This window comes from Halichoerus grypus, chromosome 7, assembly GCF_964656455.1.
Source record: "Halichoerus grypus chromosome 7, mHalGry1.hap1.1, whole genome shotgun sequence".
Lineage (NCBI taxonomy): Eukaryota > Metazoa > Chordata > Mammalia > Carnivora > Phocidae > Halichoerus > Halichoerus grypus.
The window spans coordinates 94,188,550-94,214,374 of record NC_135718.1 but is presented as its reverse complement, the minus strand read 5'-3'; the positions used below and the strand labels follow the sequence as shown (position 1 = coordinate 94,214,374).

At 39.7% G+C, this 25,825-nt stretch overlaps 1 protein-coding gene across 11 annotated transcripts in view; it reads left to right on the top strand.

Moving 5' to 3' along the window:
• The window catches only part of SDCCAG8 (SHH signaling and ciliogenesis regulator SDCCAG8), a 233,027-nt gene that overhangs the window by 69,752 nt on the left and 137,450 nt on the right, over nt 1-25,825 (top strand). For all 11 annotated transcript variants that reach the window (XR_013449815.1, XR_013449816.1, XR_013449814.1 and 8 more), the window contains 3 exons: nt 1,422-1,574; nt 9,493-9,627; nt 12,497-12,613. Coding sequence is in view for 5 of the 11 variants with exons in the window: in XM_036096993.2 (XP_035952886.2) it covers nt 1,422-1,574; nt 9,493-9,627; nt 12,497-12,613 (405 nt within the window). In the remaining 6 variants the exon portion in view is untranslated. The remainder of the gene's footprint in view (nt 1-1,421; nt 1,575-9,492; nt 9,628-12,496; nt 12,614-25,825) is intronic.

The window sequence follows — 25,825 nt, the reverse complement described above, 5'->3', positions numbered from 1 at the left end:
AGCAACTGTGTTATGAAGCACAAAAATCTCAAATTCATAATGTTTCACGCTCCGAGGGCTTAAATTATAGAAAAACTATGCTTTTTCACTTCTTTTAAAATCTAATAGATTTTATTTTACAGACATTCTCAACTAGAATTGGACTTGGTACCAAGTCCCTAGGAGAATCATTTTTCAGTCACTGGATGTGCTTGTCAGTTAATCTGAGACAGTTGAGTTTTACCCTCATATTTTATGCCTAGGAGTGCAGAAACTTTCCAGAAGAATTTGAAAGAAATTAGGGCTTAATGGTTTCCAGATGAAGATAAGCAAATTCACATACCCTAGATTATTTGTCTGTATTTATTATAGCTTTCACCAGAGGGAAGCAAAGCTATGCATAGAACTTGGAATGCTTACTGAGACCACTTCCCTCACCATTAACAGCAAGTGTGACTATCAAATGTATAACTTGATACATACTTACACAGTTTGTAGGTCATATGAGACCTGGGTTTCTTGGGTTGGTAATTCAGAGGAACATAGTGGTTTTGATTGAGGTGAGGGTTGGATATTGGATAAGAGCCACTGGGAGAAGACTAAGACAGCATAGAATGACTCAGACTTTCTGTGTCAAGCACCTTACCTTTACTGGGGTTTTTAAAATTGGAATTTTGAAATTAGTTTATTATTGGGTATTTTGCATAAAGATACTGTGGATGTAGTTAAAAGGAAGTTAGAAAGTTTTTACTTCTAGAAATTCAGAGTGGGAAATTGAGACTAAAGAACAATTATGGACTTATAAATTACCAGCAGTGAGAGATGGCACTTCTCATTTCGTGAAACTAGGGAGTAAATGTTGTTTTGAGTCTTTTTTTATCTAAACTTTTTATTATTACATAATTTTTACTTTTGTTATGTTTGGAAGGAGAGTGAACTAAATCTTATCTTAGTTATATTTAAGGGAACTTGATTATTTGATAATGTTAAAAATAGATGCCTGTATATCATAACAGGTACATTTCATTTTAAATTTTGAAGCATTTCACTAATTTTTAACCATAAGCAAATGAAAAGTTAGTTAAATTGGATACTTATATATTTCATTTAGAATAGACATGCTATATAATTGAAAAATATTAGAACACTTGATTTCTCTGATGCCGTTTTTCAAAATTTGGATTCATCTGTGGCCTTCATCGGGTTCCATTTACCTGAGTTTTCTTAGTTGCTTAGTTAATATAGTCTTAATTGTGAAAATTGAAATGTGTGAATAAATGTACCATTTGAATTGTATTTTAGTTCTATAAGTGGTTTGACAAATATAAAATTATTCTAATGGGCTTTACAGTGACTTGTGATGATTTTAAAGAAAATTAAAGCTTAATTGTCTCATTTTCACAAATCCTGAGGCCCCATTTCACTCCATCTTACTCTGGCAGGCTTTGATCCAGTGTGAGCAGTTGAAGAATCAACTGGAGAGACAGACAGAGCGACTTGGAAAAGAACTCGCATCTCAGCAAGAGAAAAGGGCCCTTGAGAAGGAGACGATGAGAAAGGAAATAACAAAAGAAAGGGAAGACGTGGGATCAAAGGTACTTTCGGATTCACTTTGTTACCCGCTGCGGCAGAAATGTTTGTGGTGATGTGACTGATGATGCTGTAGGCTGCCATTCTTGAATGAACACTCAATTTAAAAACCTTGTAAGTAGTCAATTGCTTATAATTTAGAGTTCATAAAAATTTTCCATTTTTCCATGTATTTCTCAAGAAAAGTTATATTCTTGGACCTCTCTGAGTAAAATAATCAATTGATTCCATGATAGGAAACTGTAAAATTATACTTTGATCCCACCGTTCTGTTTGATTCCTTCTCTCATGTTTGTTAGAGAAAAGCAGGTGCTCTGCAGATATCCAGATTTTATTTCAACGTGGGCTAAATCCAGGAGAGATGACTCCCCCACCATATTCCCTCTCTCTCAAATTAGACCTGTAGAAGACGAAACACGTGTAAGAAACCAAGTAACCGAGAAAAAATAATTATATACACTGTACAAAGTAGGTTCTGACAAATTGCATGATGAATAATGAACATAACCAGATGAACACATGGAAGGAAGAGATGAAAGGCAAAAGGAACAGCTAACATGAAATGGGCAGTGTTTGGAAAACAGTGATAAACTGGAATACAGAATTGAAACCTAGCTTTAAAGTTGCTGCAATGGGGGCACCTGTGCCTCGGTCAGTTAAGTGTCCGACTCTTGGTTTCCATCAGGTCACGATCTCAGGGTCGTGAGATGGAGCTCCAAGTTGGGCTCCGAGCTCAGTGTGGAGTCTGCTTGGGATTCTCTCTCCCTTTCCCTCCCCTTTCCCCCAGTTCACACGCTATCTCACTCTCTCTCTAAAATAAATAAATAAATCTTTAAAGTTGCTACAATAGAGTAAAAACTGAGCAAGATAGGGTCCGTAAAATAACCAAAGCAGCTGTTACATGTTTTGTTTTGTTTTTAAAGTGACTCGCAGCTTATACCCTGAATGCTTTATTATAATATTCCAGTGTGTGATAATTATATCACTCAGCACGTATCTACTGAGTATCTGCTATGTGCAAGGCAATGTGTAATCCTGAGGATATATAAAGAGAAAAATCACAAGTTCTGTCCAGGGGATTTTAAGGCTTATGGGTGTCTGAGGCATTTACTGTAAACTCCCTTGTCTTAGTCTTTAGAAAAATGGTGCCTGTCAGAACCTCACTCTATGTCAATCAAACTGTCTACCTTCTCTGGCCTGGATGGGCGATCTGAGCCTTGCAGACAACACCCCTGTGCATCATGACCCTAGTGTCCCTGGTGCTCCTGCTGCTTCAGCAGTCCCGCCGTGCATTCCTCTCCCCTGTTCATTCCACATTCAACAGAAAGTAACTGGAGGGCCTGGGAATGTGCAGTCCTGCTTCCAGAGGAGGGAGGAGGAAGACATTGGACACAGACTTCCCTGAGTGAGTTTGTAGTTACCACTGTGATAAAGGCAAGGAAATACAGTATAGGGTACCATGGGAGTATGTAACAGGCACGTCTGAGTGCGTCCAGGTGGTCATGAAAGACTGTCCTATGAAAGAGATTTTGAAAACGAGACTCAACAGGGTTGACTAGGAGCAGTCAGGTGAAGAGTTGAGGGGAAGAGATTCAAACGGGAAACGACACCCCCCGGACCCTGAAGCTAAAGAGCATCATACTTTTTAGGAATTTAAAGAAGGCCCAGGTGACTGGAGCATAGGAAGTGGGGACAGTAGCAGGAGATGAGTTTGGAGTAGTATGTAGAGACCAAAGCATGAATGGCCTTAAAATACATGTGAAAGATTTTAAATTTTATCCAGAAACTAATGGAAAACCATCGAACGACTTTAAATTGGGCAGCATCATGATGCCATTTATATTTGAGAAGTACCATCTGTCAAGAGATTGGAAGGAAAATCAGAATAAATGCCTGGAGATCAGGTGGGAGGTAATTATCCTAGTCCAGGTGGCAATGATGGTATCTTGGGCCCATTTTCAAGGACTATTTTAAATCACTTTTATTCTGCTCAAATTCTCTACTATACCATCGTTCCCCTCATTATCAGCAGAGAGCCTTACTTACCTAACAAAGAAAACTGAAAACTTCAACTATTTATCTTCCCCCTTACCTGTGACTTCAAGTAAAATTTCACCAGCATGCCAACCGTGTCAGAACCCGAGAAGCCTCACGCTAATTCATTCCCCTTGCTCTGGGTTCCATTCTCTTCCTCCACCTCTGGGAGGTCATTTCTTTTCTTTCTTTTTTTTTTTTTTAATTTAAAGATTTTATTTATTTATTTGAGAGGGGGGTGGGGCTGCGGGGGAGGGAGAGGGACAAGCAGACTCTGAGCTGAGTGCGGAGCCCGTCGTGGGGCTAGATCCCAAGACCCTGAGATCATGACCTGAGCCGAAAGCAAGAGTCGGGTGCTCAACCGACTGAGCCAGCCAGGCGCCCCTCAGGGATGTCATTTCCATTCTCCTCCCCCGCTGAATCCTCTTCCTTATGAGGAGAATCTGCACAAGTTTCTGTCATCCATTGAAAGAAACAATCTTCCAATCCAGTGGTTCTCAATCTTGGCTCCATAGAGGCTCCAGAAACCTTCCTGCCCAATCTGCATCCCAAACCGAGATGTGTGAATGGCTGTGGGTAGGATTCAGGTGTCAGTATTTTTAAAGTTGTCCAGGTGATTCCAATGTGCAGCCAAGGTTGGAAGCCACCTCAGTAATTCCATGGCCCTCCTTGCTTTTCCCCGTAATGGGCACATTTCTTGAACGGTTTGTCTGTACGTGTTGTCTTCATTCTCTCACCTCTCATTATGTTCACCGGAGCCCTCCTTGTGCTATTTTTTAGGGAATATTTTTTGGTTCTTACTCCCTTTAAAAGATTCTCTTTCCTTGATTCCTTTGGATCTATATTCTTGATTTGACAGAATGATGATGTGTGCCTTTCAGTTTGCTCTGAGTTTAAAGTGCCTTTGAGACAAGGAAACACATCCAGGAAATAGCTTGATGGAAAGTTCTAGAGTTTAGCAGAGAGCTTTAGATTTCGGGGTCTTTGGCATTACTGCGGCTCCCAGTTTCATGTATATGGAATCGATTCCTAAATCCTCAGCTCTCTAGTGAGCTCCCAAACCAGCTTCACTTCCCATCTTCCCTCTCCCAGGGGTTGCCCAACCCCCAAATCTTGCTGGCATTCTTGTGTCCTTTCTCTCCCTCACCCTACTCATCATTATGTCACCAAATTCTAGAGATTCAGGTGCCTAGGACTTTTCCATTGCCCTATCTCTCCACCCCACTGCTATCCATACCTCACCCCTGGATGATTTCTAGCCCCAAGCCCTCTCCTTGCTTCCGGTCTCACCTCCTCATCTAAGCCACAGCCAGGATGATCTTTCTCAAATGAATACGTCAATATGTCAGTCTCTTGCTTTAAAATCCTTTCATGTCTCCTTACAACTCCTTGGATAAGATTTAGGATCCTTTAGCATCACATGAAAATTCTACATTTCTCTTCCTCTCTTTGGCTCTCCAGTCTCATCTCCCTCCACTTTTCTTCCTGGTATTGACACCATACTGACCTACTGCACTAACTCCAACACAGACATGCCAATCTGCCATACTGTGTTTTCATTTTAGGATTTTGCACATGCCTTGCCCCTTGCCTAGAGGAATCCTCTGCCCCATGCCCTCTCTAACTGATCCTTCAGAGTTCTTCTGGTTACCACCTACTCCCAGAGATGAATTGAGAGCCTCTCCTGTGGGCTCCTGTAACTCAATTAACTGCAAATTCTTACTGAATTGTTTGTGTCCCCCAATTTACTATGAGTCCCTTGAATGTGTGGTTGGTTAACATCGTCATTGCTTGGCACATCCCACTCCCATAAAATGTTCTTCACCTATATTTGTTGAATGAATGAATGAATGAATGTAGTACAAGGGGAAGGTATGACGAAGATGTTTATTCAGAGGATCAGAACGGTCTGTGTCTGCAAGAGATCATGGAAGATTTTGTGAGGAAGGTGGCGTTTTAACTGAGTTTCAAAGTGTAGGTAGGATTCAGAAATGCAGAACATGGGGGGAGGAATGCTGGCTATAACCAAGGAGAGTGAGGCGTGGAGTGGGGGTAACTTTGTGAATTGCGTGTTGTGTGTGTGACAGAGAATGCGACCCACAGCAAAGACCAGCTATGTTTTGCCCACAGTAATCCTTGGCTGGCATTGAATCTCAAGGTCCTGCCCTAAATAAAGTGACTGAATGAAGAGCTGAGAGTGGTCCTAGCACTCGGGCAGGTGCTTTCACCAGGAAATGGTAGCAAGTGGCTTTGGAGTCAAAAGATTTAGAGTTGAATCCAGGTTCAACTTTCTGTGACCTTGAATAATTCGTTTAACCTCTCCCATGTCAGAGGAGTAAGAAATGGAGTTGATCTACTCAAGAAATTGGTAGGATTAAATCAGAATGTTTCAAAAGGGCCTAATATACCTGGCCTAGAGTGGACATTTAATAACTTTGAAACTCGAGGCTATTATCATTCTTACTCCAGAGAAAGAGAAGCTGCCTGATGGGATAGATTTCTCTGTATGAGTAAAGCAGACAGATTTGAATATAAAGCCCGGCTTTACTTTTTATTCATTAGCTTCAATGAACTTAGGCACATGCCTTAATTTTCTGAATCTCATTTTTTTCAACTGAAAATTAATTGAGTGTAATTCGTCCTTCAAGGGGGGATGAAAAGTGAGAATATGTATCACACTGCCTGGCAGATGAAGTTAGTCTAAGAGGGAGACTGAGCAATTCCTCCTAACGTTGTGAGAGCTCTGTAGTTAGGAATTAAAGCAAGCACCCCCCCGCCCCCCGGCCTTTCTGAGCAGTCAGGAAAGCTTGTGAGACTTTTAGACTTTCTTCCTCTCTTTTTATTATTTTTCTTCTTTCCTTTCTCCTGACTCGTTCTCATTAAATTTCGTGTGTGGGGGAAGCTCTAAGAGAGCAGATGTCTTCTACCTAGACAGATTTTGAATCATCCCCCCATGAACAGTACTTGCTGTGAGTTTGTTTGTTGTCTTCGGTTATGGTCCTTGGCTGCTCTGAGCCCCTGGGTTTGTTAGTTCAATCAGTCATTTATCATATTTAGTGAGCACCCCCTATGTGGTCTACCTTTTTTTTTCAGTAGGTTCCCTTGATAATAGTCCATGGCTAGAATCCTTCATTCTTGCACCTGTTCTATGGCGAGTACCACTTTATACCATGTTGAGGCCACTAGGGACTGCTTTAGCCGAGAGATTTCCATCAAGCTCTCCCAGACTGGGTGTCCTTGTCTCTTGCTTGCCCCTGTCAAAGTTTAGAGGACTTAGCTGATGTCGGCGCCCTGGACATCCAGCAGTGTTGCTGCTGTCTGTGTGACTTCTGTCTCCGCAACAGATGTGGATGGAGAAGCTCCTGCAGTGTAATGCTGACTTCCAGATGGTGGGCGTGGGGAAAAAGAAGGTGTGACAACAGGAGTGGAGGCTTCAGGAAGTGGGTGACAGGAGGGAGCAGACAGGTAGTGGGCAGAGGAAAGAAGTGATGGGTGGCAGAGGGAGGCAATCAGATGGAAGGAGTGTGATTCAGTACATGCTTATAATAGAAACTGAGTTGGAATTTACAATTAGCAAGTGAATGTCTGTCTGCATATTTACTTCAGAAACCACCGATGTTAATATGTTTACCATAAGATATAGCTTCACATAAGTATGATTTTTAGTAGCTGGTAATTGAAGTTTCCTGCTGTTGTATCCGGAAAAGCTATAATTACCTTCATAATATGGATACTCATGAACTTGAATTTTTTAAATTAAGTATATAAATTAATCTCATTATTGGTTGCATTTAATTTCTTTTGACTTTCAATTTGGGGTTCAGATTGCAATATGCATTAGGATAGTTTGTAGCCTGGTTAGTAAAAGTAATTTTATGTGCAAATTAAAATTTTTAGTCAGTCTTTTGATGATAAGAAGGACATGTAAACAACCATAAGTCAAATGTACAATTCTCTACAATCCCCAGCAAAGTTAATTAATACATCTACCATTTAATTAGAAAATCGCTACCAGGGCTCATTATTTTCATATGTGTCAACTTGAGCTAGTTACATAATTCAAAGGCAATCTTGATTTTTATCACAAACTTTGCCTTATTGATTTTAGTTGTAAAACTGAATTCACACCCATGTCCATGTACAACAGTAAATTTAAAATACTCTTTCAGTTTTGTTACAAGCTCTTGTGTAACAGATTAAACACTGATAGATATCTCTCTATGTTTCCCTCTCTAGGAAGGTAGCATTTCTTTTTCACTTTAAAGCTGCCAATACAAATAAAAAATTAAGAGTCTAGGAAGTTTTGACTTCCTGGGGCAGAGTAAAATGTAATTGCAAATAAAAAACTGTAAAGGTTAAACCTGAGATCTAGAAAGCATTTCTCGCCCTGGGAAGAAAAAGTAAGGAGCTGACATTCATAGAGTGGATGGTTCCCCCGAAAAGCCGTTCATCACAGTGATCTGTTCATCCCAGTGATCTGTTCTTTCATCAAACATGCAGTGCCTCTTGAGGAACATGCCCTCGAGGAGCTTGTAGTCTACGGGAGCAAACAGACAACGAGACTGTGGGATAAGTGCCGGGCTGGAAGTGTGCAGACGTTCAGGCTGCAGTGTGATGGAGGCATATAGAGGTGGTTGGGGCAGCTCGTGCCAGAGAGAGAGTCAAGATAGTAAGCCACCAGCACTGCGGGGGCAGCAATCCGTGCCAGTGGGTGCCCGCTGCCAACAGCAGGCATGGCTGTCCCAGGGCACAGTGGCTGAATAGCAACCCTGGGTGTGGGAAGGGGCTCCTATTTTGTGCTGGGAGCCAGAGGTCCTAGAAACCTTCCTGAGGAGAGGGGATGATGGCTGAGAGGAGGAATGAGGGTAGCTAGAGAATGGGAGCTCTCCAGCTCTCCCATCCTGTCCTTTTATCCTTCCATGTGGGAGAAGGGTTTAAGACTTCCCTGATTTTTTTTTAAAGATTTAATCATTTTTTAAAAGATTTATTTATTTGAGAGAGAGCACATTGCGGGGGGGGGGGCAGATGGAGAGGGAGAGGAGAGAATCTCAAGCAGACTCCCTGCTGAGCGGGGAACCCAACATGGGGCTCGATCTCAGGACCCTGAGATCATCACCTGAGCCAAAATCAAGAGTCTGATGCCTAACTGACTGAGTCATCCAGGTTCCCCACACTTCTCTGATTTCTTGACATCACCTTTGAAATTTATTCCTGTCAGTCCCTTCCACAGCTTATATGATTATCACCTTAAGGTTTCAACCCAAACTTTGATTTTTATCATCTTGTATGTGTTTCCCAAAATGAGGGTAGAGACCAGAGAATGAATCAGAAGGAAGTACATATTTAAGTCATGGGGGATGGGTGAGTTGAGGAAGTGGAAAAACGGACATACCCAATTCACAGAGAAATGACTTAAGAGCGAACCCAGTAGCCATGCAGAGACTCCCATTAATTCAAGATTTTTTTTTTTTTTTACATAGTATTATATTAGTCTCAGGTGTACAATAGAATGATTCAGCAGTTCTATACATTGCTCAGTGCTCATCAAGATAAGTGTACTCTGAATCCCCTTCATCTATTTCACCCATCCCCCCCACCCACCTCCCTTCTGGGAACCACCTGTTTGTTCTCTGTATTTAAGAGCCTGTGTCTTTTTGTTTCTTTGTCTCTTTTTTTTTTCCCTTTGTTTCTTAAATTCCAGAAATGAGTGAAATCATATGGTATTTTGTCTTTCTCTGATTTCTTTCACTTAGCATTACACTCTCTAGGTCCATCCGTGTTGTTTCACGTGGCAAATTCTCATTCTTTTTTATGGCTGAGTAATCAATGTTCTTAATATTTATTTGGTCAAATGGCATTATCGTTTAGGACTTTTATTTCCTCTTATAGATGTTGTCCCTGTCTCAAAATATTGCCCAACTGGAGGCCCAGGTTGAAAAGGTTACAAGAGAGAAGATTTTAGCTATTAATCAACTTGAAGAAGTTCAAAACCAGCTTACTTCCAAGGAAATGGATGTCACAAAGGTACAATGTGAGATTTTAGTTTAAAATTTTTTCCTAATGTACAAAGCCCAGAAAGCAGTTTGGAATGGAGAAGTTTTGTTATTTAAGATAGTAAAGATCCACATAATGGTCATTAAGCCAGCATTTACTTATTATTGGCAGGCCCTCTGATGGGTGCTGCAAATACAAAAGATGAATTAGACACAAATAATGTCCTGGAAGAACTGAAGGTTAAGTGGCTGAGACAGACTTATCAATAAGCAAGTTTCATTACTTTAATCATTGAATATTTGGTAAAACTTATATTTCTAAATTAGATGGGAGAAATGTTTGCCAGAGATAGCATGGCTTTGGTCTCCACAATGATAGTAAAAGAGATTTATTTACCACATGAAGAGTGTGCTTAACATAAAAAATTCTCCACCTCCCATTCCTTTTCAGACCTGGTCTCTAAAATCAAGGCTCCAATACTAAGTGTCTTATTTTATTGGTCCCTAAATTTATACTTTAAAATATCACAGTGTCAAATAAATAAATAAAATCTTAAAAAAAATAAAATATCACAGTGTCTGTGCTATGGGCATTACAAACTTGTAAACCAAAACTAAATTGTTTATAGTCTTTGCTGGTCACTATAACATACGTATTTATGAAACACTAAAGTCCATGTGGATTTCAGCAATAAGTTGCTTTAAAACTAAGCAACTAAATATAGGCATGCATGATGTAATAAATTAAATTGATTGATTTTTTTTAACAATTTACACAGATGATTTTCTTTGAAATGCATACCTTTTCATACTGCATTTTACTTATCAACATATTTCCCTAAATGTTGACACATTTGTAATACCATTGTTACTTATAATTTAGTAATTAAAATTACCTTTAGTATATGGAAGAAACAAAGCCCCTATTTTTTTCTTATTTTTCCCTTCAATTTCTGTAATTCTCCATTTGCTTTCTAAAATTCAAGCTAGCTAACGTTAAAGTTTTAAAATACCATATTTGCCAGTATCATCAATGTGTTTGTGTGGAGGGTAGGGGTAGAAGTAAGGGAATGGATATAGAGGGCTGGCAGTGGTTAATCCAGATTTATGGGGGAAAACTGGTGGTGAGAGTGTCCAGTCCATTGTAGGAAGAGAACTTTCTGTTGGAATGTGTACAGATGCCTCCTCTGTCTTTAGAACCATCCAGAAAGACTGACGCATCAGCAGCATGCCTTGCGGTGGCTCCAACCCTGAGATATCATTCCACTTCAGTTTAATTTGCCAGTTTATTTTAGATAAACTTAAGGGTTATGGATAAACTTAGCAGATGCTAAAGTGAAAGTAGTACGGCAAGGGAACTTTAAAAATAAAATTAAGGGATGAAATAATTCTAAATAAAACAATGCTTAGACATATAATAATAAACAATAATTTTGTATTGGTATTGGGTTTGAAACACCATGGCTGGGTAATTATAATTTTTTGGTATTATCAATTTGGGTTTTTTTCATTTCATTCATGTATATAAATCAAATAGGTTGGAATAAGAATAAGAAAGCAAGCAAATTTGGGCCCCTCTAATTTTTTTCTATCATTCTTAATTTTAAACTTTATTTAGCTTTAGAATTAATAACTTTTTGTAAATTACTAGTTTTTTTTTTAATGAGAGGGGTCAGCTCTGACACATTCAAGGCATTTGAATTTCAAATCAAATTTTTTGTAATTTTATTCTTTTTCTAGCATTTTGAGGGCCACTGGGAAGAAACTTACTGACTTTCCTCTGTCTTGTCACTATAACCTTTAGACACAGATTTGTTTATTTTTCAAAGCATTTTTTATTTGAACATAGGAAATAGATACAGGTTTCTTGAGATTCTAATACCTCAATAATGATGAAAACTAATTTCTGAAGTTCTAATCATCAGTTTTGGAGAAATACCAAAATTGAAAAGTTTCAAGCAACTATAACCTTTAGATGATACATGATTTTTAGAAAGTTGTATTTGTATATCAGAGACTGAATTAGCAGACTTGTGCGTTAATTAATCTCTCTGCAGGTTCTCAGTTATCTCAAAAGCTCATAATTTCTTTGTTTAGATTTATCTGCTGATTGCATTTTCCAAATTTATTTACCTGTCTGTAGAGGCCCTGGATTGAAAAACAAAATTGTATAAAGGATGATACACAACACTCTTAAGATGCTATGTGTACTCATTATTTAATGATATGTTAAAATCATTTCACTTAAATGTATATTTTCCTTTTATGTTGAATGCTACAGTTATAAATGGTTCCAGTCTGTGCCTTTTACCAGACAATGTTTATCAACTTAAATACATCGCACTGTGCTTAAGATTGACATTATCTACAAAGATTACAGTAAATACTGGGTTCTACTGTACACCTAAATACTATATAGTCTCTTAGCAGAGAGAAAAATTCCTTTATAAATTTCCTTAAATAAAAGCCTAACTGATCAAATCTTTAAAGGAAAACTTTACTATATAGAATGTCTATTTAAATCACAACAATTTGAATGAATATTCACATAGCTTAATATTTTAATTAATGATTTTATCTGCATAAAATAGAGATGATAATGCATTTTGGTTGATGTGCAATTGAAACTGTTATTTTGCACAAAAAAATTTGGGCACATTACTTAAATTTATTAGTTATACATTTCTTTATCATAATTTGAAATTGTTAGACTCAGTAATACCTGATATTGCCTTTACATCTTAACAGAATACATTGAATATTCTAACAGAAAATGCCGTTCTTAGGAAAGTTCTATTGTATTTTATTTATATGACCTCTAGGGGGCACCAAAAGACCTAATTGCAGGCGTTGCCTGGTAGATTCCCGCAGCTATTGATCTAGTTTTTACAATCTAACAGGTGTGCGGGGAAATGCGCTATCAGTTGAATAAAACCAAAATGGAGAAGGATGAGGCAGAGAAGGAACACAGAGAGTACAGAACCAAAACTAAAAGGGATCTTGAAATTAAAGATGAGGTAAGAGATGACAAGTGTAACTACAACGATTAAAGACATAATTAAAGATGTAAGTTATTTATTTCTATTATATTGCTTCTAACTAATGGAACAATCCAGTTTAGACTATTAAAAGAATTTCATTTATAGTTGCCTAAAATTATCACCTTTCACATGAAATGGTGAGAATACAACCGCCTGCATATAAAATCCCAATCTGACAGGTCATAAATATACATTTGGATATGTGTATCTATTACTTACAAAAGTAAAAAAAAAAAAAAATGTTCTAATGCACAGTTTGAACCTAAAATATACGTACATAAAGTTCTTGAAAGATGCCAACTTGAATCCAATTTTAAGTGAAAAAGTTTAAAATTTGTAAGATGAGATGAGTTGATATGTAAATATGTCAATCAAATTGATTGTTGGCAGAGCAAAACCAGTTTTAACTAAGATAACCATGAATACGTTTGCTCAAGAAGCCTTAAATACAGGGAAATTAGAAATGTTAGGGGAAAATGCTGCTTACTTCCATTTCAGTTGAACAGATGTTTTATGTTATATCTTTGTTGAGATCATGTAGATACTCCAATTTTAATTGATGACATGGATAAAGTTTTGAGAGAGGCAGTTCTAATAGACTCACTTTGGGTTTTCTATATTTGTGTTACAGTACAGAACATCGAAGGCTTTCATTCTTTATATTCAATGAAAGTAGGTTGATAAATCTATTCAATTAAAATGAGTTCTCAGTGTCAGCATTTTTAAAAAATCGCCACAATTTAAAAGTAGATAAAATTAATTTTTTTCAAATATATTTCTAGTTCATAGCTTTTTATCATACTTTCCAGCATCTTTTCCTTTTCAACCCAGTCAACTTTCTATGCAGATGATGTAAATAGATGATAGGGGAGTATTAAAAGTGAAAGCGATAATGAAATTTAGTACTTGAAAAAGTTTTCCAAGTCATGGCTGAAATCCCTGGCACTAAATTAACATCTGAACAACCAGAATCAGATTCTGCTTTTGTACCACTATATTCAGAGTGTTATGAGTTTTAATTTTCAGAATTTTCATTATTAACGTGTACAGATAATGAAACTATTTTACTGCATCCAGTTGGGGGCGTGCCTGATAGTGGAATTGAAAATCTTCCATCAGCAACCCAAGGTCTAGCATTACCAAGCCAAACAGAACTTTCCTTTCCTTTCCTGATATATAATGACTTTTTTTTTTTAAGGGTATCATCTTTGTATGCTCGCTAGCATTGTTAAATACTTTTGTATTATTCTATAGCATCTGCCCAACATAACAACTTGGACTAATTAGAAAAAAAATAAGAGTGTCTGAGTTATTTAAAATTACAGGATAATGTTCTAGGGAGACAAAACACTGTCGGAATCATAAGATTACCATATCACTTGTAAATGAATAACGTGTAGAAGTATTTGTAATATTTGTCTTTTCAGAGCTCTAGCTCATTGCAATTAACCAGCAATGATGTGGAGGCCAAAGTGGCAGGATTTTAAAAGGAGCCAGTTTCATTTGTAAACATTTCCTGCTTACTAGTCAAACATTAGCCGTTTTCATAATGATTTCTAGTGTTGTTTTTAGATAAAGATGTGCCTTCTTAGGAGGTCGGAGGGTTAGGAATAAAACCTTGGAGTGGTTACAAGGTGTTTGTGATGGGATGTGCTTGTTATCATTTTCTCTTGGACAGAATGTGAGGAAATCTTATAGGTGCTCTTTGTAACTATTTTGTATTGAGCAGACAGTTTCAGAAAGGAAAGTGGTGGTGTCTCTGGAGGAGCAAAGCAGCAATTGTTCTTGGGTCTTTCAGCCATGACCTGACCTTCTGTCTGGAAGACCAAAGAGCTACTTTGCTTGACCACCATCTGCACTCAAGAGAGAAATTTACATTCAACTTTTAAAAGCTGGGCATGTTGAGCATTTATCGGAAATACTTATAATGACAGAAAGTGTATGTAACTTTTAAAGTGTCCCACATCATGCAATTCAGCATAACAAGATGGCCATCTCCCGGTTTACAGACAAAGCATTCCTTGTAATATAGTCATTTTGTTCATATTTTTGTTAATCTGGCCTCTTGATACATTTTTAAAGTAGGTGGGAAACTGTGAGATTGGAATGTGGTCCGAACAAGAGCTTTGTTGATGTATATAAAACAGGGCAAATGGTTGACCACCAAAATCATTTTCTTTGTGACCCGAGCCTTGACTCTGGCATAATTAGAAGGAAGGGTTAGGGGAGGAACAATAGCGATCTCTTCCTCCCACTTTCTCCTTTTCTTTTTTATATTGTGTCAGGAGCCCATGGGCGGATTATCCTTCCCATCAACTCCTTTGTATCTCTTCAGCGTAGAGCGCTCCTGCCAGCCTAAGGAGAAAAAAAAGACATTTGGTATGGAGGAGAATGAAAAATCTGTGCCCTAGTTTTTATTTGAAATTTTTTTGTAGGCAACAGGTACACACACACACACACACACAGAGTCCATTATGGGAATTGAAAAACATATAAAAAGAATGCTATAATGAATTCCCACACATGCATCACCTAGGTTCATCATTTTGCCAGTCCTGTTCTGACATTTTTTCTCTCCTCCTTCATCTTCTTTGTCACTGTTTCTTCATCTTCTCTTCCACATCCTCTTTGTCTGTCTCCCTCTTCTGTTGCTCCTTTTGCTGAAGTAGATCTCAGACACAATGTTATTTCACCAGTGAATCCCTCAGCCTGCGTCTATGAAGGATTGTTTTTTGTACTCACTATGTCATCATCACACCTGACAATACTAACAGATTAATATCTTGTAGGGCCCAGCCCATACCCACACTTCTCTGACCGTCTCCGCAATGTCTGTTTCATGGTTGGTTTATTCAAACCAGACACACAGTGTGTTTTTGTATGTCCGAATGTTATGGCTTTATCTTCTTTAATAGGGAATAAAGGGATATCTTAGCAAAATTTTGACTTTCTTTATCTGTTGTTGTCTTATTAAATGTCATACATATGTTTCGACTGTGCTTTATATAAGGTGTCTCATCATCATTCTAAAGAAATATGAATTCATCCTACAGCAACTACGTGAGGGAAGTGACCCCCATGAAGCAACCCCAATCATCATATCCCTTTAGAGTCTGAAACCTACAATTTGTAATTAATTTCAGAGCCTTACATTTAGGGTCGGGGAATGCTGCAGGAAGCCCTGTTATTACCCTGGCATCAAGGTTAGCTTACAAAGGATGCATAAGTGGAATTTTCCTTGCCACCTTCCATTCTAGTAGGTGAATCTCAGAAGCGTTGATCGGGGCATCGTGTAAAAGGAGAATGCAGGGGCCTGTGTCCAAAATGCAGGAAAAAAGTGATGCAGAGGTATTACAATATAAAATATTGTCCTTTCTCTTATAATCTCTCTTCCCCCCCTTCTCCCCCTCCCCCTTCTCTCTCTCCCTCTTGTGCAGTTACAGTGTCCTGTATTTGCCATTTCACCTTGGCCTCTGTCCCTTGCGGGCATACTCATGGGGGCATGCAGGCATAGTGGTACCTGGATCAGGATGAGCAGAGACTTCACGTTGGGTCCACTGAGTGTGCAGCAGTGATAGTTGGAGGCAGGGATGGTCTCCTCCATGTCCTGGGATGTCAGGGGTGACACACTCTACCTAATCTTCCCCAGGCTCACATCCCGGCTCCTGCCAGAGGCAGAGGGCCACAGCAGAACACAGCCCCGACCCCACCCTCCCACTGCCATGACCTGGTTCCACCCAAGGCAGAGGGCAGCCAGATCCCCAAGTGTGGGCGAGAGAGGAAGCTTCAGGGGACAGGTGTCTGAGTCCCACCTCGGGGCTGCTGGGAGGAGTAAAGAGAAGACCACAGATATGAGGGGGGTTCCACCGTCCCACCAGACTTCTCTGATGAAACGCCAGTGCCAGTGTATAATCAGTCATTACAAACTTCAAGATGTCGAGCACAGAGCATTAAACAGCAAAGCTCAGCACCCTCCTAAACATGGGGCCCTGTCGGACTGCCCCGGCCACACGCCCACGGCGCTGCCAAGGCCGCGGGGGAAGGCAGGGGAAGGTTTGGTGTACAGCTGCAAGGAGATACACACCCACTTAAGCCTGCAGACGTGCACGAGTGTCTAACACGCCCATGTACCCGCACCGTAAGAGAGGGCTGACCACTGCCCGTCGTGGGCTGGTCTGACCCACTGCCTCTTCCTACAGATGGAGTCGTGTTAGAACCAGCCACGTCTGTTCGTTCGCGGATTGTCAATGGCTGCTTTCCGCGGCACAGGCAGAGTCGAGCTGTGGCAGAGACCCCATCCCCGTAGCCCACAAAGACTACAAGATTTACTCGCTGAGCCTTCGTACAAGAAGTTTGCCACCCCCTGCCCTGGGTGTAGAGATAGGAGTGGGTGGCTTAAGTTTCTCGTGCCTTACTAAAAAGTGGAGCTCTTTGAAGACTCATCAATCTTAGGTGATAACTTAATGGTTTTGGAGTATTTTGCAGTATGGCACATGGCCTCGTCCCTGGCCTGTTAGTCATCACTCATTGCCAAGTGAGTGTGGAACTGGTTAGAATGTCATTATCTTAGTAGTGGCCTGTGGCTTAATAATGGCTTAGATGAAAGGGGCGCCTGGGGGGCTCAGTCATTAAGCATCTGCCTTCAGCTCAGGTCATGATCCCAGGGTCCTGGGATCGAGCCCCGCGTCGGGCTCCCTGCTTGGCGGGGAGTCTGCTCTTCCCCCTGCTCATGCTCCCTCGCTCTATCTCTCTCTCAAATAAATAAATAAATAAATAAATCTTTAAAAAAATAATGGCTTAGATGAGAGTGTAAATATAAATATAAAACTTATTTTGCAATAGTTTCTTTTAGGTTGGTAAAATTTTTTTCAAGAGACAAGAAGACTTTTTTTTTTTTTAAACCAGCATTGCATGTGTTATAACTTTAGAGTTGTGGCTACAATTGAGCAGGAAGCATTGAGGTTCAAAATTCCTTGATCAAAACAAATATTTTAGGGTAGGGCACGTATAAAAAAAGAAGTAGATCAGAAGGTTTTGGCTAGAAAAATTAGGGCAAGAAAGAATTGGAGCTCCTGTCTACAGCAGTGGGAGTCAACACTTCCATACTGACGTTACACGTGGACCGTATCAACACAGGAATTATTTCTGAAGTTCAACTGAATTAATGAGATTGTTGGAAGAAGTGCATCTATTTTGTATGGGTTTGTGTAAAGATGAGAGGAAGCTTTGCAAGTCCTAAAGGGAGGGCCTACTTAAGGCCAGAGAAACTAAAGCAATAAGGAAAAGTTGAAGAGTTGTAACTTTTAAACACCTGCTCTTGATCCTCAGTACAGAAGGAATAAGAACAAAGCAGTTTAATCACAGCCACTGGAAATCACAATAGCCTGAAAGAAGAACTTTCTGACAGTGAGAAGATTGAAGGAGATCGCAGCAACAGGCCATGGAACTTTCTTCCCTGAAATTGCTAGTTTCAAACAAAAACGGCAGGGTGCCAAAGGCCCAGCTCACGGACTTCCAAGGTCCACCGTCTCCTCCTGGACTGTGGAAGCATCCTCAGACTATTTCACTCTATCTGTTAAAGTGACTAGGAGTGGCATTCATCTTTTTTACTTGTAATTTAGCACCTACACATTAAAGCAAAATCCTCCTCAGCTCTGTTCTCTGCTTTGTGTCTGTAATTCCGTGTACCCCCGTCAGAAGGCTTTGGGGGAATATGTTGAGATAATGGGTAGCTTCTGGAGAGCCAGACTTGAGAGACTTTTCAACTACCACCTGCAGTCTCACTTCTGCCTCTAAAAACTGGCTGGGAGAGGGGCCACTTGGGCATGCCGTTAGCACGTGTAATCACTCGGTCCTGGTGATGACAGAGTTGCTCTCCACTGTTCTTCACACTCTCTTCCACTGCTGGAGGCTTCGTACATCCTGCTCCCTGCTCCTCGCTCGGAGAGCAGCCGTGCGTGCGCGAGGGCCAGCCTACCCAGACCGGTGGAGGAGGCGCCGTGGGGGGGTAGCTGGAAGACCCAGGTCCTGCCCTGAGGGAGTTTATGTTCTAGCCGAGGAGACAGGGTCCACATTTGAACATGCCTACAAAATACTTACAAAGCAGCATATCGACAAGTGCAAATTAATGTAGTGTGAAGTTCATGCTGGCTCCAACCCATGAGAGTCGGAATCTGGTTCCATGTGTGTGATGCAATAAAGCTTTTTTTTTTTAATAGCATCTTCCCTAAGTACGCCCTAAAGCATTGTTCAGATAAATTTGTGTTCCTATCACAGCCTAACCAAGAATTCTGAGCAAATTCTTCAGCCTGGCGTGTGTCTAATAAATCAGCCTCTTTTGTTCTTGCACCGCACGATGCTTGAATGGGACAAATGGGATTATGTAAATAAAAATATCTTGGTTTAATAAAAGATTATTGAACTTCTCATTTTTCTCAAACACCAGGCAAAGTTAATTTCTTCATTTTAAACCATAATCATGTCAATAAAGTCACAAAATTAGCAGTGAAAAAGTAAGTTTCTTTCTTTCTTTCTTTCTTTCTTTCTTTCTTTCTTTCTTTCAGAGCAGTTTCAAATCGACCCAGTGAATAATACCAAGTTGGACATTGTTGGGGCATTTAGCATTTGGTAACTTAATTAATGATTTGGGCAGAGGTTTTAGGTAGCAGTTCATGTATCATCATTCATGAAAGCACAGTAGAAATTCAAATTCTCAAAAAAGAGTCATTCAATTCTCAAATAAAGATGGTAATGCTGTTCACCATAATGATGTATTTTTAAAAAATCAAACGTGTAAGCAGAAACAATATATCTGAAGATATAAATTTAGGGCAAGTTAGAGAGAAGGGCACAAATAGGACATAAAGCAAGCCCGCTTAGAAAGCATATGCCTTATGGGGTAAACAGTTAGAAAGAAATGTTTGTCTTTGGATAGGAATATAAAACTGTAAACTGAACTCAAGCAATTTTTGCTATATTCAGTTTCACTGGATCCATGTTTTGGTCCTTAAAAAAACTTTTTGCATACTTCCTTTGACTTTTTTTTTTTTTTTTAAGATTTTATTTATTTATTTGACAGAGAAAGACACAGCGAGAGAGGGAACACAAGCAGGGGGAGTGGGAGAGGGAGAAGAAGGCTTCCCGCGGAGCAGGGAGCCCGATGCAGGGCTCGATCCCAGAACCCTGGGATCATGACCTGAGCCGAAGGCAGACGCTTCACTACTGAGCCACCCAGGCGCCCTTCCTTTGACTTTAAACGTTGGACTCACAGACCTACCTGCCACTCTTCCGGAGCATCTTTTTGGGTACCAACTTTGGGATTGTGGTAGCTACCAGGTGCCTACAGCTCCTTGTGTGTCCACATGTGCCAGCAAGCTGGAAAGACAGAGGACAGCTCCATGTGCTTTTTTTTTTTTTTTTACAGTCCAGAAATATTAGTACTGATATCCAGTATAAATATTACTAATTACTACAGATGTATACATTTTAAAACAATATTTATTATATGAACATAAGCACATGCACAGAAGCCAATAATTCCATCACCCAATAGAGCAAATTGTTTTCATTTTTCTGTTTTACTTTCTACTTTTTGTCCATATGCATATATGATATTTGCAAGTAGTAAACATAGCCTAGGTATAATTTTGGTTTTTGCTTATTTCACATAATGATATCTCCAGCATTTTTATGTGTTGCTGCCTATTCTTCATAGTGATCACTTTAATAGGGCCACTCACATGTACTTTTAAAGGAAAGAATAATAAGTCAGATTTGGAATAGAACAGACACCGTTACAAATTCAGAATTTTTTGCCCTAAGATCCACTTGTTGCTTTAATTCAACAATCATATATCGCATGCACCATGTTGACCTATAATGGGCTTCTGTTTTCTGTTCTTAAAGAAGGGAAGGTGTAAGATGGGTAAGCAAATACATAAATGTCCCAGAGGTCCCAGTAACAATAATTAGCAAACTCTACAAGGGTATAGGGGTTTACAAGAGGGACAGCTGGCTTCCTTGAAGGATGGGTAGGATATTGCCCAGCATGGATGAGAGGAAGGCATTCTGGTTAGGAGGTCCAATGTGGCAGCTTGAGCAAAGGAATGGGGATGGTGCAGGGGTGGGGGTGGGGGTGGGATATGGGAAAGGAGGATGCATTCAAGGAACACACGTGTCTTTTGATTCCATAGCGCACTAGTATAACTGACCTCAGTATCTCCAGTGCCACGGCTCCGTTATTAAAGCTTGCCCATAGAAAATGGGCTTCTTTCTATTAGGTTCAGAATCCCAGTATGATTGCCTATTATAGAACATACTGCACACCCTGCAGTCAGGCACCAAAATCATTCTATATTTGGGGAATGTTTGCATAAGTTTTTCATTTCCCTTGTAGTATTTTCTGTGTAATGGAATAATTTTAAGGTGTTCACATTTCAGATGATAACAATAAAATATCACTTTGTAAATAACGTTAGAATCAAGTAGGATTAGTGTTTGGAAATAAAGAATTCACAGTTACCTTAATGATTTGTAGATTTCTACGTGACTAATGCTGGAGGGTAAAATACAGGGTACAGGGTCTTACTTTACCTATGGACTGTGAGTCCAAAGACTCAACTTCTTGATTTGGCTTTTTGGCTAACTTCCTGAGCAAACGTCTCAGAGCCTTACCTTCTTTCCCAGGGAAGTGAAAAGCTTGGAGAAGTGATAGCTAAGATTTTCTTTAGCTTGAAATTCCTATGTTTCCAGAAACATAAGAAATACTTCTCTGCCCCTCTTAATTATGAATTAAGTATTAATAAAATCTATATAAATTGCATGGAGTCTCAAGTGTCATTTCAAATTTTCCAGTTATTCACCTGATTTGATAAAGATGACATTTTACTGTCATCAATTTTAGATCATATTCTTTTCATTATGATTAATAATAGAACAATAAAATGTCTAGCCTTTTAAACAGTTGAATTTAATTACAAGATAGACTCTAATTTGCAATAAGGATTAAAGCCCTACTCTGAATTAAGAATGAAGTTCTATTGGGGCACCTGGGTGGCTCAGTCGTTAAGCGTCTGCCTTCCGCTCAGGTCATGATCCCAGGGTCCTGGGATTGAGCCCCGCATCGGGCTCTGCTCCGCGGGAAGCCTGCTTCTCCCTCTCCCACTCCCCCTGCTTGTGTTCCCTCTCTTTACTGTGTCTCTGTCAAATAAATAAAATCTTAAAAAAAAAAAAAAAGAATGAAGTTCTATTGGAAATATTTCAGGCAACAGCAAACTGTCTTAAGGAAGTATTTTAGAGGAGTAGCCAACTTTCCCCAAACCCGTGGAATTAAATATCCCCAGCCAGAGTTTCTGTGTGAACCCATGAACCGCAGGATAACAAGGGTGTTCTCCTGTTAGAGACCCGTGATTTTAATAGTTAATCCTTCCCCTTAACACTTCCACTTGGTGCTCTCAGAAGTGCAGTGATGGAATGAAATCCTGTGGTGAGAATAAGATCATGTTCAGTTTCTGTATTTTGATTTTTTTTAGTCATCAGAATGAAAACAATATTTTAAAAATTCTCTTAGAGGTTTCACATATCCCTGGAATATTTCCCTGGCCCTCATTGGAGTCGGTGTGAAAGACTGCCCTAGACAGAGATTCTAGATATAGCTGACTGTTAATAAATTGCGAGGTGTCTAGATTTTCCTATTGTTCTCGTTAACGGGTTGTCAAAGTAATTTAACCCTTTTTGGTGTTGACATCTGTTTTTAAGTGGATCAGCTGCAGTAACATTCCGTTTTTAGGGAAAAGACGAGAAAGCAGCAGGGTCCTTACTTCTGGCCTGCCTTCTGCCCTCCCAGTGAGGAATGGAAAATTGTTCTTTGTACCAAATCTCTCTACTTACAACTGAAGTTCTGATATTCAGTCTGTCTCCGTCTTTCTCTTCATGGTAATAACTCATGCAACCAATAGCATTAGCCTGGCTTTGGAAATCATAAGTCAAGCTGTGGTTGAAAGTTCCCATTGAAGTGCAAGGGAGTGCTCCTGTCTCCTTAGAATGGCAGCTAAGGAAAAAGGAGAGGTAAAAATTTCTACAGGTATGTTAGGAAGATGGACTAGAAAGAACTGTTCCACTTGAAAGATTGTCCCATCATTGCAATAAGGATTAAAGCGTTTTCTTTTGGACCTCTCTTTCATTTGCTCAGAATTTCATGCACAGAAACCTGAATTCCCTCAGGAGTACCTGGGTGGCTTGGTCGGTTGAGCATCTGACACTTGGTTTTGGCTCAAGTCATGATCTCATGGGTCATGGGATCGAGCCCCGTGTTGGGCTCTGCGCTCAGTGGGGAGTCTGCTTGGGATTCTCTCTCTCCCTCTGTCCCTCCTCCCCACTCGTGCTCTCTCTAAAATAAATTTTTAAAATTTTTAAAAAAGAGCAATCTGAATTCACTCATACTGAGAGATAATTGTCAGATCCTAATTTGAGTTAGAAACCTTAGGGTATCGTATTCAAGTTGTCTCTACACTTAAGATTATTATAGAATCATAGGGCTGGGTCATCGTTTCTTTCCTAACTCACTGAAGGTCCACTATGTGTACAGTGATTGAAGCCATAGAAGGGTTTCTATAACAAGAACCAGATATGTTTTCATCTGAAGGGGGAGTTAAGACAATGGCTCAGATATCTATTTATGCCTATATTTTAAAATATAGGATATTTATCTTTGTGTGTATCTTACTAATATGTAATACAAGAAGTATGACTAGCTGACGATTTTTCTTGAGCAGAGCCTGAAGTCTTAAGTCTCTAAATGCTGAATTCAGGATACCTTAGACTGACTTCATCAGCCAAAAGAGAAGGGAGGACCCTAGAGCTGTCTGAGTCATATAAACAAGAAGATAAAAGAGGAGTGGAGGGCAAGGGGGGGAAAAGTGGAGGAGAAAATGAGAAAGACTGTAGAAAGCATTCTAAAGACATTTACACAGAGAACAACTGGGCTTTTACCTCTACGTAGTCTGCTTTCCATTAGACTCTAACTCAGAGAAGGCAAACGTGACCACAGATCCATCATTGTGTCTCATCAGTATTTTTAAGAGGGATCCATGATAATAAGATTTTTTTAAACTGTAATTGCTTTTATAACCTCCTTCTCCCCACATCCCTGCCCCAAACCATTACTGGTCGTTGAGAGTAATTTGATATAGCTTGGCATTTTTCAGAAGATGCTTTCTAATCACATAGCAATGCAATTCATGGAGGTGATTGTTTTCTTCAGTCTCTCTCCTTTCATTGGCCATGTATGAAAAATCAAAGGGAGGGTCTCAGGTCATAAGGAGCAGTGGTCTGGTGGGCACTGAGAACCAGAAAGTTTGTAATGACTTGGTCTGTCCCCTTCATGTTGTAGATGGTTAGACAGCAGGTGAGGAGAGAATGATCGCCTCGTTTTTAGACATTAAATTGCTTAATTAATAGTTATTGGTAAACTATTATATGTCACTGACACATAGGTACTGGGGTTGCAATGAGATATGTTTACAATAAAATATGTGTGTTGCTCATACAACTCTTACAGTCTGGCAAGGAGGTAAAATGTGACAGGAGGGCTCAGTGCAAGGAGTGGCTTACTGTGGTGGAACAGAATTGGATCCTACTCAACAGCCAATTTTCCGCAAGCATAATAAGAAAATTCAATAGGGGAAAGAATAGTTTTTCAACGAATGGTGCTGGGCCCTGGATACCCACGCATGAAAGAAGGAACTTGGACCACTACCTGGCACCATACACAAAAATTAACTCAAAGTGAAGACTTAAATTTAAGAGCTAAACCTCTAAAACTCTTGGAAGACAGCAGAGCCATAAATCACTGTGAGCTTGGTCTAGACAGTGGTTTCTTAGATGTGACATGAAAAGCACAAGCAACAGAAGGAAAAAATAGATAAATTGGGCATCATCAAAATTGGAAACTTTTGTGCTTCAAAGGACACCATCAAGAAAATGGAAAGATAACCCCCACAATGAGAGAACGTGTTTACAAATAATGTAGCTGATAAGAGATTTGTAACTGGGACTTATAAAGCATGCTGACAATATAATAAAAATGGCAACCCAATTTAAAAACAGGTGAAGAATTTTTTCTTTAAAGATTTTATTTATTTGAGACAGAGAGAGCTCACAAGTGGGAGGGAGAGGCAGAGGGAGAGGGAAAAGCAGACTGAGCAGGGAGCCCGATGTGGGGCTCAATCTCAGGACCCCGAGATCATGACCGAAGCCGAAGGCAGACACTTTAACTGACTGAGCCACCCAGGTGCCCTCAGGAAAAGAATCTTAATAGACATTTCTCCGAAGAAGATACACAGATGGCAGAAAAAGCATCTGAAAAGTTGCTCAAAATGGATGAAAGACCTAAATGTGAGACAGGAATCCATCAAAATCCTTGAGGAGAACCCAGGCAGCAACCTCTTCAACCTCAGCCACAGCAACTTCTTCCTAGACACATTGCCAAAGGCAAGGGAAGCAAGGGCAAAAATAAACTATTGGGACTTCACCAAGATAAAAAGCTTTTGCACAGCAAAGGAAACAGTCAACAAAACCAAAAGACAACCGACAGAATGGGAGAAGATATTTGCAAATGACATATCAGATAAAGGGCTAGTATCCAAAATCTATAAAGAACTTATCAAACTCAACACCCAGAGAATAAATAATCCAACCAAGAAATGGGCAGAAGACATGAACAGACATTTTTCCAAAGAAGACATCCAAATGGCCAACAGACACATGAAAAAGTGCTCAACATCACTCGGCATCAGGGAAATCCAAATCAAAACCTCAATGAGATACCACCTCACACCAGTCAGAATGGCTAAAATTAACAAGTCAGGGAACGACAGATGTTGACGAGGATTCGGAGAAAGGGGAACCCTCCTACACTGTTGGTGGGAATGCAAGCTGGTACAGCCACTCTGGAAAACAGTATGGACGTTCCTCAAAAAGTTGCAAATAGAGCTACCCTGTGACCCAGCAATTGCACTACTGGGTATTTACCCCAAAGATACAAATGTAGTGATCCGAAGGGGTACGTGCACCCTGATGTTTATAGCAGCAATGTCCACAATAGCCAAACTATGGGAAGAGCCAAGATGTCCATCAACGGATGAATGGATAAAGAAGAAGTGGTATATATATATATATATACAATGGAAT